This window comes from Artemia franciscana, chromosome 19 (assembly GCF_032884065.1).
Source record: "Artemia franciscana chromosome 19, ASM3288406v1, whole genome shotgun sequence".
Lineage (NCBI taxonomy): Eukaryota > Metazoa > Arthropoda > Branchiopoda > Anostraca > Artemiidae > Artemia > Artemia franciscana.
The window spans coordinates 11,374,057-11,388,614 of NC_088881.1; the positions used below are offsets into that span (position 1 = coordinate 11,374,057).

A 14,558-nucleotide genomic window follows, 5' to 3' on the forward strand; every position below is an offset into this window, starting at 1 on the left:
CATATATTATTTCATAAAAGGCCTACATTAATTCTTTGAAAATTCTGATAGAACTTTAATTCCTCAAGTATAGTAAATTCCTTTTTTCTAAATATGTTTTCTTACCACTTTTAAAGTCACACATTCTCTGTATCCCGCTTGCACATATGCAATACATATACAACAACTCAATGTTAATAATTTTTATAATTACTGGATATGTAATTAGTACGGACCCTGACCTATTACAAGGTTGCTACCCCTGCATTTTCATCGTCTTTACTAGATATTGGCAAAAATTCATTTTTTAATAAAATTCATAAATCTCTGGATTTGCTCTTTATTATTAAAGAATTAACGACGCTTCTTGACTACTAAGGTCCCTGCGTCGGCCCTGGAGTGTATTCCTGCAGCGTGATTCGATCTCTGGGTCCCGTATTACCAAGCTAAGGTCAAATCCACTGCGCCACAACAGGACATTTGCTCTTTATAATAAATTTGTTCTTTATACTTGAATTAAAATTAAATAGTTGTGGGCATCAAGCCATGGCTAGTTGTAGAAAAAGCCAAGAGATAGTCCAATTGAGTGAGAGGCAAATCTGGCATTAACGTCTTTATTATGATTGTATAAAAATGATGTTAGTTCATTTGTTAATAGAGAAGTCTATCTATTATCCCTCCATGCGTCATTCCTAGGGCAAAAGAATTAAGGTAGATAGTGGTAGAATTAAGATAGTCATAGAACATATAGTTTTCCAAGTGTTTGGTTAAATGGCACGGGTAAACGGCGGGAGTAAGTATGACTCTCTTATTGGACCAATACTTGTTTGCTATCTTTTAGAAAGGCACGCCCGCCTAGAGTCTCAGGCAGGTTGACCAAGAATTTAAAATTGACAGAGGACCGTTAGATTGCCTGGAATGAGAGGTGAACAAGGCACGCTTATGTATGGTCTTAGGCAGGTTGAACCAAGAGTTTAGAATTGACACAGGACCTTTAATTTGCGTGGAATAGCAGGCAAACAGTCGTCTAAAGTTAAATTAGGTCCATCTGTCATGAGTGTTAGGCAAGGCAATTGATTCAGTTCATAAACTTAGACATTTGCACTAATAAAACTTAATTCAATGTTAGCTGAGCAACAAGTTGGCTGGAATTGCAAGGGGAATAAGCGTCCAAAGCCTAAAACTGCCCGTCTTCCTTGAGTTTTAGGCCAGTGAACTCATTTATAAGCTAAGACATTTGGGCTCAAAAAAATGAATTAAAGATTTGTTGACCAATATTTAGTTGACTGTCTGTTTTTGTGTCTTGAGTTTGACTGTCTAGGCTTGTCACAAGCTCAGGGAGTTTTACCAGCAAAAATTCCCAGATAGTCAGTAAAATGGTATTACCCCAGACTAGGCAGCTGAGGGAAAAAAATGTGCTTGATAAACAAATTAAAAATTTGCAACCGGAACCCCTGATGATAATCCACAGACCTTACATGGAAAAAATGGAAAAGGGGGTCACTATAGAAAAAAAAAGTTGAAAATGAAATTGGCTGAGAATACTGGATTGAGCTGAGGTAATGAATAGACACTAGTTGGAAGGTGATTGGAGACGACGGGAAGCCCCTTCCCCACCTGTTCTGAAGAGAGAAGCTTGAATGTTATGCGGTGGACATGGCTTAGATGGGATCCCATATGAAAATGGAAATATTGTTGGTATGTGTGTAGTGTATGGTTACCGCTTGAGCAACGGTCTAACCATTCACGGCATTAAGCATCCGTGCTTTAAGTGGTGGACATAAGCTAAATGGGATGACTGTCTGGTATCTAATAATTAATTTAAAAATTTGCAACCGGAACCCCCTGATGATAATCCACAGACCTTATATAAGGGGATCACTATAGGAATGAATACTGAAAAATAAAATTGGCTGAGAATGCTGGACTGAGCTGAGGTAATGAATATATTTGAAAAGTGATTGGAGACGGTTGGCATCCCTTCTCCGCCTATCCTGAAAAGAAATGCTTGAATGCTATGCAGCCGAAATTGGCTAGATGGTATCCCATGTGAAAAAGCAATATATTGTTGGTATGTGTGTAGCGTATGGTTGCCGCTTGAGAAACGGTCTAACCATTCACGACTTTAAGCATCCGTCCTTTGAGCAGTGACCCTGCAGCGAACACTGCTTTGAATTTGCTATTCATACTAAAAATTTCAGGTAGTAGAGGCAAGAGTACGTTCTTTATTATAAAATTTGTTCTTTACTGTAAAATCCTTTATTTAAACACTGATTACAAACAGAAAAAACCCTACGACGTTTTCTTCTTTGGAATAGTAACAGACGACCCTCAAAGAATCAGGCGGCTAACTAACTCCAAAATATGCAAAATTTGTTCTTCTAATGTTCGTCTTTTAATACAAAATTAAAACAATTAATATTTTTGCTCAGACGCTATAAATATTTTTGCGTTTTGCATAATAACTTAGTGATTCTTAACTAAAAATATGTAAAGTATACTGATGTCTTTATAACTAACATATAACATCGTATTTACTTTACGCTATGTATGGTTACAACCTAAAATTATGACGTCGTTCATTAATCTTGTAAATGAAAATACTGTTTTTCGTATAAAAATGATTCTATTGTAAATATTGTGTAAATATTTTGATTTTGTTTGAAAGTTAAGAGTGACTGGAGGGCAAAAATCCCCCCCCCCTCCTATATCTCATTTTCTTATATACGTCCAATAGATATTTTGAAATAACCATTTTGTTAAAAATAGTCCAAAGATTATATAACAAGGCTATCGGGGTTGAAACAAATTCCCGGAGCCTTCGGGCAAAAGTTTTAAGATATGCTCCGGGGGGTATATAAGGTTCTTATGGAAGGAAAACCAGCCCCTCGTGTTCATCATTTCCCAAAACAAACATCCAATCCAAATTTTGAAACATCTATTTTCTTCAGGATTGTCGAAGGGACCAGGAATTATGACTTCGGGGATGTCAATCCTCCCTCCTCCACAGCCTTCAGGGCAAGGGCTGTAAGATAGACAATTCGTTCATTGTTTACATTTAGTATATGTTATTGCGAAAGGTATGCATGTTTGAACTTTCTTCCCCAAAATGTGAAGGGCATTCAGGTTGACCTTTCAGGGAATATTGAGGGGAGTGTTGAACTAAATTAAAACGCGTAATGTGTGTATGTTTTGTCAAAAGGGGTAACACAGGAATTTCTCAGTATATTAATTCTTAACTTTGAGAAAATGACAAGGGAGATGATCATTGGACCAAAAAGGCAATATTTTGACGCTACTACTACTGCAACTGCTGCAAATACGATTGCTTTTACTACCACCACAACTAATACCCATTGCTATAGCTAAGACTACTGCTTCTTTAGCGAGCACTAATAGTAGTAGTAGTAGTAGTAGTATTAATTTATTAACCAAAGGAAATAACACAGACAAAATCAACCGGTAGCTTAGGATTAACAAGGCTTAGAATAAGGCTTAGGATTTTGAAATCAACATTTGAAGAAATGTTTGGGGGAAAGTTGAACTAAATCAAAATATACTAGGTGCATATAGGTTGCTGATACGTGCGTATCAGCAAAATTTTGAGATTGGCTTACCGCGTCTAGAAGTCACTTCTGGGGGATCAAGAGATGGAAAATGGGATGTTCAACTGAGCAAAAGGCAAAATGTATCTGCTACTACTGCTGTCAATACTGCTACTACTACTGTTACTTGTATTACGAGTGATACACTATTACTGCTACTGTTGTCCCTACTGTTGTACTATATGTTGTACTGTATATTATATGTACTGTCTATATGTGTATATACTGTTGTACTACTATTGTACTATATGTTGTACTGTTGTACCACTGCTACTACGATACTAGTACAGTTAAGGCTATGTTTATGAAGGTAAAATTTTACAAATTATTAAGGAAGAATTTGAATTAAACCAAAACACACTATGTGCATGCTTGTCAAATGGGCGTATCTCAAGAATAGATTTGAGTGTGAAATTCGAACTTTGAAAGAATACTTAAAGGGGAAGATAAATTGACAAAAAGGTAATAGACGCATGTCATTACTAACGCTACTACCACTGTTACTTTTACTAATACTTCTACTACCACTGTTGCTGAACTACTCGTTAGAGTATTAAGATGAAAAAGGCGTCAAAGAGAGGGGGGTGGGGTCAAAGGGGCACATCAGCATTACTTTTTGGAACGGCTTACCATACCAAGGTGAAACATCCAGTGCATCATGAGTGAGATCTTAAACTGACCGAAAGGCAATCTGTACATGCTATTAATTTTATAAAGACTGCTGCACCTAGTGTTACTCCTGCTACTAATACAATACTAACACTGCTACTACTTCTCTTACTACACCGCGACTACGGTGATACTAGCACTATGAAGCCTAAGCCTATGAAGGTAAAATTAGAGAGAATAGTGAGGATAAATTTCAGCTAAATTAAAAGACATTACGCGCATTTACATTGTCGAAAGAGTATATTTTAAGAATTTATTATTGTATTAAGTTGAAACTCCCAGAGAAAGCTTAAAGGGAATGATCGATTGACCAAATGGCAATATGTCCATGCTACTGCTAATACCATAGCCACTGCTACGTTTACTAGTTCTATTACTACTATTACTATTAATCAAACTAGTACTTATTTTCCATCTACCTGTAAGGCAAAGAGCATTAAGATGAAAATTTAAAGAAGTATATCAATACACAGGTTATCAAAGAGCATATTAGCAAACGTCCAGACCTTGATGAGGAGGATATTCAACTAATTAAAAGGCATACGTTAATACTACTGCTCCTACTAGTACTAGTGCTTTTACTGTTAATACTACTACTAGTAATACTTTTACGATTAGTTCTAATACTACTACTGTTACTTCTATCACAACTATGCCTATGGGTATGAAGCTGAAATTTTTGGGGAATTTTGAGGGGGAAGGTAAACTGAATCCTAACTTTTGTCCCTATACAGGTTGTCAAAAGAGCATATAAGCTATATCTTAGGGAGAGTTTTGTATCTGAAGTTAAAACTTACAGGGCTTGTTGTGGGAGATGTTGACCTGACAAAAAGACAATATTTGCATCATAGTGTTACTGCTTCTACTACTGCCACTGCTGATACTATTATTAATATTGCTTCTACTACTGCTGCTACTAAACCTAAGACTGCTGCTAATACTGTTACCAATTTTATCAATTGCACTATACATCAATTAAAATATATAAATCAAAAGACACTATGGGCATTTATATTTCAGAAGAGCGTATCTTAAGAATTGATTTTTGTATTACGTTGGAACTCACAGAGAATTTTAAAAGGTGATGATCGATTGACCAAAAATAAATTTGTGCACGCTACTACCAATACTACTACTACTGCTACATTTACAAATTCTACTACTACTATTCCCTGTTACTTCAACCACTATTTGTTTTGCAACTACTTGTAAGGCCAAGACCATTGAGATGGAAATTTGAAGAAGTATGTGAATATGAAGGTTATCAAGAGAACATATCACCAAACTTCCAGGACTTGATGAGGGGGATGTTCAACTCATTCAAAGGCATATATTAATACTACTACTGCTACTAGTACTAGTGTTATTACTGTTAACACTGCTACTAGCAATAATATTAGAAATAGTATTAATACTGCCACTGTTACTACTATAATAGCTATGCCTAAGGGTATGAAGTTGAAATTTTTGGGGAATTTTTAAAGGGGAGAAGGTAAACTGAATGACAACACGCCGTCCATGAACAGGTTTTCAAAAGAAAATATCAGCAATGTCTTAGGAACAGTTTTAGGATACTATGTGTATACTTTTAATTAATAATTCTACAGTTGCTGTAACTAATGTCATTAAGGGCATTAAGGTAAAACTTTTAGGGAACGTTTAGGGGGAGTTTTAATCAAACGAATATACCTTATGCATGCAGGTATTCAAACGGGCATATTAGTTACATCATAGGCATCGCTACTCCATCATAACTAGCTGTATCATTCAAGTTTTTAAAGGAGCTAATAAGGTTAGAAATGATAAATTCTAGGGACCGTTTTAAGAGTCAAAAGTGATTGGAGGGCAATCAGCAATCCTCCTTAGCCCACAATTTTCCAAAAACTTCCAATCAAAATTTTGGTCCAGTAGCTATGTCCAGTAGGTATGTCTCTAGGGAAATTGGGTATGTTAACCCCTCCCCCAGTTATGCAATTTGCCTATTACGCTTTAAAACTAAATATTACTTTAAAAATTAAAATCAAGACATCTCAGCAATATTTCAAGGACGACTGAGGGTATTAGGTGTTAAAACTTTCAGGGCTGCTTCTATTGCTACTTCTTCCTGAACAATTTAACTAAATCAAAAGAATGTAAATGTATCCTGGTCGTCAAAGAGCATAGATAGATTTTTTTTGGGGGGAATGGTATTAATTTTCGTTTTTATGGTCACCTTGAGGAGCTATAAAATTAAATGAAGCAATATTATTTTTTTAAAATTTCAAACTGGTGTATGTTGTTAGAAATTGTTGAAAAAAGTTTCTCCAAAATATAAATAGCAATCCAAACTATGGACTCTTACGGAAAAACACGAATAGGTATAGAATATCATTTTTTTCCATGACAAACACTATGTCAATAAAAATGGAAAAAATTAATTTAAAGAAACTTTTTCTACCAAATAAGCTTTTCAAAGAAAAGTAAAGAACTTCATTAAATTAAAAAATTAGCAGAAATAAAATCCAATAATATACCTTGCGTAAAACTATTACAATTCACCACCGATAAATAAATGAAACTTAAAAAAACAGAGATTACAATAAATAACCGAGTTAAACTTGAAATATGCCGAAATTATAATGAGCAGGGCTTAAAACTCCCATGTTTTTCTCAGGGCCAAAACATAATTTGCACTTTACTGGAAAAACATACAAATTAATGTCCATTGTCAATTCAATATACAAATGTCGATATTTATTCCTTAAAGTCTTAATAAATGTTAATTTGTTAAATTTAAAAAAGTGAAAACATTAAAAATGTGTTTTTTTTTTAGTAAAGTGCAAATTATGTTCTTGTCTTCAGAAGGCATGAAAATTATGCACCCTACACATTTTAATTTCTGCATATCTTGAATTTGGCTCGGTTATTTATTGCAATCGCTGTTCGTTTCGAGTTATAATTATTTATTGGTGGTGATTTGCAATAGTTTTACGCTTGACACTTTATTTTATTTTATTTCTACTCTTATTTCATTTAACGAAGTTCTTTAATTTTCTTTAAAAGTTAATTTGTATTGAAAATGTTTTTAAATTAATCATGAGAACAAGTAAAATATGCTCCTTTTTACGCTTCAACCACAACTATCAGTTTTAAAATTAGTGCTTTTAAACTATGGGACACGTTTCTCTCTTTGCTAATACGCCATTTTAAGACCAGGGTAGGCAGTTTGATATTTGTCTATAGATGCTTCCTAGCACCAATAAAAATACCATAAATGGTATCACATACTTTATGGTGACGAACTGTAAGTAAGAAGGGACCCGGCTCAATAGTAACCAAAAACTGGAGAAAACGAAATTTTAATACTATTAGATATATCAAAAGAATCAAATTTTTATGCTGATTTCAAATATATAAGTTTCATGAAGTTTAATGTTACCTATCAAAAGTTGCGAGCCTGAGAATATTTGCCTTATTTTCGAAAAAAGAGAAAACACCTCGTAAGAATTATAGAATATTAATAAAATTCTCACCATCAAATTCAGCCTACCAAAAACCCTTTTTATGAGTTCTTTAGCTCCTGTCTGCAAAAATCTGGAATTTTCTGTTTTTTCCCAGAAGTTGTTGTTGTTTATTTGTTGTTTTGTTAGTTTTTTTACCCAGGTGTGATCTTATCGACCCAGTGGGCCCAAAACCTCGGGGGGGGGGGCTTATTCTATTGGAAATCAAAAGTCCTAGTGCCCTTTTTAAATGACCAAAAGATTGGAGGGAAACCAGCCCCCCTTCCATGCGACTTTTTTCAAAAACTGCCGGATCAGAATTTTGAGAAAGCTATTTTGTTCAGCATAGTTGAAAGGCCCAATAACTGTGTTTTTGAAGATAAGTGTGACCCCCAAAGCCTCTGTGGAAAGTTCTTTAGGCTATAAACTTTGCCCATTGTTTACATATAGTATTTGTTATTTGGAAGTATGAACACATTTTTCGCGTGGGAGGAGAAGATGGATTTTCTAGGGTATTTTGCACGGATAGAATTTTCTAACGATACGGAAGTTTCCAGGGGATGAAATTTTCGGGAAAAATTATATATTAGGGATATTTGCCAGAATTCCTATGCAAAATTTCTTCATAAGTCTTACTTTCTTACTTTCTCTTTACCGAATCAATTTTACGCGTGGAGATGTTATGGGTAATTGTCCAGGTTAAATTTTCACAAGGATTGAATTGTCCAGAGAGAATTTCCATGTGAAGGGGAGTTTTTCCGTGGATGTGGAAGGCATTATTCAAAAAATGATCAGAAATTAAATGATAAAAAAAAAACAAGTTTTTTCAACTACTAGCGAGGATCAACATTAAAACCTAAAACTAACAGAAATTATTACGTATATGAGGGGTTTTTCTCCTCTTCAACACCTCGCTCTTTACGCTAAAGTTTAGATTTTGTCCCAATTCTTTAAAAACGACTTCTTAAACACAAGGGTTGTTTCATTAGAACAATAATTCAAATTTTTTATAGTGCCAAAAAACTTTAGCGTGAATAGCTATGTGTTATGAAGGAGAAGACCCCCCCCCCCTATATACGTAATAAGGAACTGTAACGAATTGTAAGTAAGGAGCGACCCGGCTTAATAGTAGCCCCCACTCTAGAAAACCGAATTTTAATACCAACAGATATATAAGAAGAATCTGTTTTTATTTAATTCTGTCAAGGATTTTTTTTTCACTGACGACGTCCTTTGAATTGGTGAATTGAATTCAATTGAACTTACTTCAGTCTTAGCCGGTTTTATCAAATAGATTATTGAAAGTATTATTTCTGTAACGCTACAATGATTTCACTTTAAATTTAAATTTTAAATTTTAGAAAAACAAATAAACCTGCAAATATGTCATGATTTTTTCCAAGCTTATCATTTTTTAAATTTTGGAGCAATTAATTATGGACTAGGTGGTGAAGCATCCTCCCTCGTATTTAAGATAAATTTGAATGAAAAAAAAAACATGTAAATTAGAGCGAGGATTGAAGTTCAAATTAAAATCATGCTTTGTATTGAGGGGATGTCAACCCCTCCCTCAGCTACCTTCTTTCTAAGCTATATTTTGTTTTATCACAGGACTTTAAGTCTGAAAACTATTCCACTAGAAAAAACACAAAAACAAACCTTAACCTATTAATTAATCTATTTTCTTATTAATAACCCACAGAAGCAAAGAATATAAAGGTGGAGAAAGAAAATAAAAAGGGAAAAACACAGTACGTCAAAACAGGAGTGGCTCAATTAGTGGTATTTTATAACACCTCAAATTCTGGTTAAAGATTTTTGAAACGCAACCAATAAATAGAAAAATTCACACTACCAATTGATTATATTTCTCTTTTGTGTTCTGAAATCCTTTTTGGAAAGTAGTATCAAACTTCTGCTTAAATCTTAATGGGTTGTGTTAGCGATAGCCCAAATTCTATACACAGTTATTTAATTTCGTTTTATATTTTATTACGATCTTTATGCTTAGATTTGAAAATATTTGTTTTAATTTTATTAGTATGCATTATAAAAAAAGCAGCAAGCACTGTTTATATTTTTATTTTTAATTATAGATGACAAGGACCAGAAGAAAAGTGTAAAAGTACTTACAGAACTAGAGCATATTGATGATGAATGTGATCAGCACGGAATTTCCTTTGTCAAGATCGACAATGATGCCGAAGCTATCGAATACGGTATTGAAAAGCTGCCACAACTGGTATATTTTGAAAATGGAGTGCCCTATGTCTATGAAGGTACTTTGAATTTTTTTTCTAACATTTATTCAGAAGAAAAGCCATTTACTATTTTTGCAGATGGGTCTGTATTTACAAATTTAAACTCCAAAGGTAAGTTTATTTATCATTTTCGTTTTTCTCATTTATTAATGTTTAATTAAACTGATAAATCTGGAACGAAATTGACCATTGTTTTTGGAACCTTGTTTGTGGGGGGCCATGGCTCCACATATGCTTATTTTGTGCATTTGATCCATATGGCCTACAAACTTACGGCTGTAAGTTTGAAAAGGATCGTGTACTCGAAAAACTTTGTGCGTTTGGGGAAAGGATGACCTTTATGCATAAGAATTTTTTTTCAAACTGGTTATCAGAAAAATAGGCTTGAAAAAGGGGTGAATCTTGGCTGGTGCATGGTCCAGTTAAATACGTGGCATGGAAACGGAGACTACCTCTTTTGTTAGATTCCCTTGAAACTTTTAAGAATCAGTCTAACAATCTATAAGGGGGCCAAACATATCTTTAGAGGGAAAAGGAACTTGTACAAAAAAGCTGTAATTTCATAATCTAAAGAAAATTTCACACAAAAAATAGGTTAGGGGCAATTGCTCTCCAAAAGTGGGTTCCAGATATGAGCTAAAAACTTCTTTCATAGCCTTGAAACTTTTAGCTAAAAAGATTGTAGTCTTGAAACTTGTAGCTAAGGGCAACAAGTTCTTGGCCTATCAGCAAAAAAAGAATTAGTTGGGTTAGAACTTTTTTTTGGGATTCTATTTAATAAACATTTGGCCCAAAACTAAGTTTTTTTTTAACGAAATTGGTAATCTTGGTAACATTGGTAGTTTAGTTTGTTGGAGCATTGTTTTGAATGGAAGAACAATAAATGATCTAGCAATTGATTTCCAATACGTTTTAAACAAATAGATTTTATAAGAAGAAAGCATAGATAAAGATATACCGCAAGTTAAAATAAAGAAACTAGACTGTTTGCTTAAAATATAATGATGCTGATTCCTGAAAATTACAACGGTTGCTAATTTAAAAAAAAATATTATCGAAAAAGGTTAAAAATGATGGCAAAAAGAGATTATTTGGAATGGTTTTTGTTTTCAGTAAAAACGATGTTCTAGCTTTGAAAGGGTCAAGGCTGGTAGCCCTACTCTTATTTGTGGCAATTTCTCTTTTTTTCGATTCAATTTGATTATTGATAATTTGATACTTATTCATTGATACTTGATTATTGATCTCAATTTGTGTACGTTGTAGAGTTCATTGCTTTAGGATTTCCATACGGATAATATTTTCCAAGTCTTAAAATGTGCCTTTTCTAATCATCGTGACTATGATCACCGTCCCAAATCTCAATGGATAATGTAAGCAGCGGTTATATATATATATATATATATATATATATATATATACTAGCTGTTGGGGTGGCGCTTCGCGCCACCCCAACACCTAGTTGGTGGGGCGCTTCGCACCCCCCCCAAGCCCCCCCGCGCGCGTAAGTCGTTACGCGCCATATTAGTTACGCGCCATTGTAGTTGTGTCCCTGTGTCCCACCTGTGAATAGAGATAGATATAAATATATGTTTTTAACTACGTAAAACATGCGAATATACAACATTCTTCGCTGTCCCATTGTCTGTGCTTATAAATAGATTGTCAGGTTTACTGACTCTTGAACATGCAACATATAATTGTCCATGGGAAAAACAATCCGTACTCAGATCTATACCTCATTATTCTAATGATGTGTCCCTGTGTCCCGGTCGTCATTTATATTCCCTGTGTCCCGGTCGTCGTTTGTGTCCCGGTGTCCCAGTTTGTAATTTCTCTTTGAGTGTCCCGGTCGTCATTTATATTCCCTGTGTCCCGTTGTACTGGTCGTCATTTGTGTCCCGGTGTCCTGGTCTGTAATTTCTATTCCAACAATCCCTGTGTCCCGGTCGTCATTTATATATCCCGCCTGTGCCCCCAGTGTCCCCGTTGTAGTTGTGTCCCTGTGTCCCGGTCGTCATTTATATTCCCTGTGTCCCGGTCGTGATTTGTGTCCGGGTGTCCCAGTCTGTAATTTCTCTTTGAGGTTCCCGGTCGTCACTTATATTCCCTCTGTCTCGGTCGTCATTTGTGTCTCGGTCTGTAATTTCTCTTTGAGTGTTTTTTCTTTTTAGTTTTTTTTTAGTTTTTTACCTTTTTTCTTTTTTCAGTTTTCTTTTTCTTCTTTATTTTTCAGCGTCACTATGAAGTACATATCGACGAACCTTTGTTTCTTTAACTTAAATCTGGTAGGCATTGATGACCTTATCCAAGTCAAAATCCCAAACCCAATCATCATCGCTACCATTTTCAGTTTTGATATGTTTTGACTCTCGCTGTCCAGGTGGATTTTCATCTAACTGCGCGGTTTTGCGTTCAAATACCGTTAATGACGTCACCGTCAAAGCAAAAATGACGACAACTAATTTCATGACGTCAGTCAACACAGAAACTTGACGTCACCTGATCCACAGACAGACAACTTATTTATATATATATATATATATATATATATATATATATATATATATATATATATATATATAACCCCTCTCTCTCTCTCTCTCTCTCTCTCTCTCTCTCTCTCTCTCTCTGCCTTTGTGTCAGAGCTGCCGTTTGCTGTCTCTGTGTCTGTCTTTGTGTTTGTGTGCTGATATTGATGATACCACGTAGGGTTTCGATCATGCAATAGAGGAATCTTGACATATCAGGTAAGGTTTAATAATGTCGTGCAAGATGTTTGACAATATTAGACAAGGTTACGATAATATCACAGAAGATTTGGAAATAATTGGCTAAAGTTTCTATCAATATCACAACCTATTATCATATAGCAATCCTCCAAAAACATCACCTGACAGAACAAGCTCCCAGTAGCCTAAGGATTCTGAGTCCAAAACATTTTGAGTCGAAAAATTTCGAAGTTCCAAAAAAATTCTAACTCTAACGGGAAACACGTTTTTCCTGACAAAGAGGAAAAATAACGACTAAAATATCTATACCATTTCCATTTTGTATTTTAAAAGTATTATACGTGAATTTCTTTTAATGTAAGTGTATTTTGTATCATTTTAAGACATGAAAAAAAGAGTTGCAAAAAATTCTAAGTAAAACCCAATAAGTTAAAATCAACTTAAAAAAACAAAGTACAAAAAAGGGGGCGAAAAGATGAGAGGGGAGGTGTATCGGAGAACTTGGAGAAAGGGTCATGGATGAACATTCCCTCTAAAAGAAGTGTCGATATAAACACTCATTACGATGAATATGATAACACAAGCGGTTACACTGTGTCTATGTCACATATACTGTCGTGTAAGGTTCCATGCTTTATCAAAAACTCAAATAGTCCAATTTGAAATTAAATGAAACGGTTTACGAATCTTGTCAATTATGTTCAGACAGGTGTTTGAAAATTAGATGCCCGCTGGATTATGCCAATGAATTATTTCTTGTAGTATGATTGTGTAAGAAGGTCAATGCTCTAGTTCCGTATAGGCAATTATTAGTGCCCAAATATGGGTGTAAACTCCATAGCTGGAGACCCTATACTACTTTTAAGTACGGCAGATTTGGCAAACGGTCCCTTAAATATGCTGAATACTGAATCTGATAAGGTGCGAGGAGGCATTCCAAAAAAAATCAAATAGGACATGACCCTTTGATGCGTACCTTTCCGAATTACCAGCCATTAGCAATTCACTCCTACAACACTACAGGAACCCTAAGTTATGCGGAAATGCATCAGCTTCATTCGAACTTTGTCGGAGATATAGTACATTGATTTATTCAGTTTCCATCATTGAGACTCTCAGCATGTTATTGCTTTTAATTGATGGCGCACCGTATAGTCCTATCCTTACCAATGTTACGAGACTAGTGAGAATATCACCCTCGTTCTATAATTTAGTTTTGGGAATGCCTTATAGCCCACAAAATAGTGCTAAACTGTTACTATTTGCAGAAAGTATGCAAACAGGACTACTTTCATCAAAAAGTAGGCATACTAAGGGAGCCTTATGTAGTAGGCTACTTTTGTGCTACTTATCGTGACATTAATGCTGCACTGGGTCAATTAGCTTAAAATCTTTGGAAGAAATAAAACACAACGATGAGTTTAGTAACATAACCGTATATAAAAAACAACAAAAGAGTAAATTCTTGCCGAGAATATTACGTGCCGGCTCATTGTAACGGAATATACTGCAGAAAAAAGAAACTTAAGAGCTAGAAATTTTATTACCATTGCTTTTTTGAATCCTTCCTAACCAAGTTGTTATCACACTAGATTAGAAATCCTTTGTCCATGTGGACAAGAATGTGAGTCCTGGTACTGTTGGCTACTCGGTTTGGAATGGGCTCAAAGTGTGAGTCTGTAAGCTCAGCCACAGCCGACTCAGCTCTTAATGGTTACCTGAAAAATCTAGGGAAGGTGAATGGGAATGGTATATGACATCAAGAAATATCTGCTCCCCCTCTTATTATAATTACTGACTGAGGAGCCTTGAAACGTAGATTGTACGCCACTG

At 35.0% G+C, this 14,558-nt stretch overlaps 1 protein-coding gene across 24 annotated transcripts in view; it reads left to right on the forward strand.

Moving 5' to 3' along the window:
• LOC136039286 (uncharacterized) overlaps nt 1–14,558 on the forward strand; it is a 287,308-nt gene that overhangs the window by 125,920 nt on the left and 146,830 nt on the right. For all 24 annotated transcript variants that reach the window (XR_010620405.1, XR_010620404.1, XR_010620410.1 and 21 more), the window contains one exon: nt 9,829–10,011. Coding sequence is in view for 12 of the 24 variants with exons in the window: in XM_065722888.1 (XP_065578960.1) it covers nt 9,829–10,011 (183 nt within the window). In the remaining 12 variants the exon portion in view is untranslated. The remainder of the gene's footprint in view (nt 1–9,828; nt 10,012–14,558) is intronic.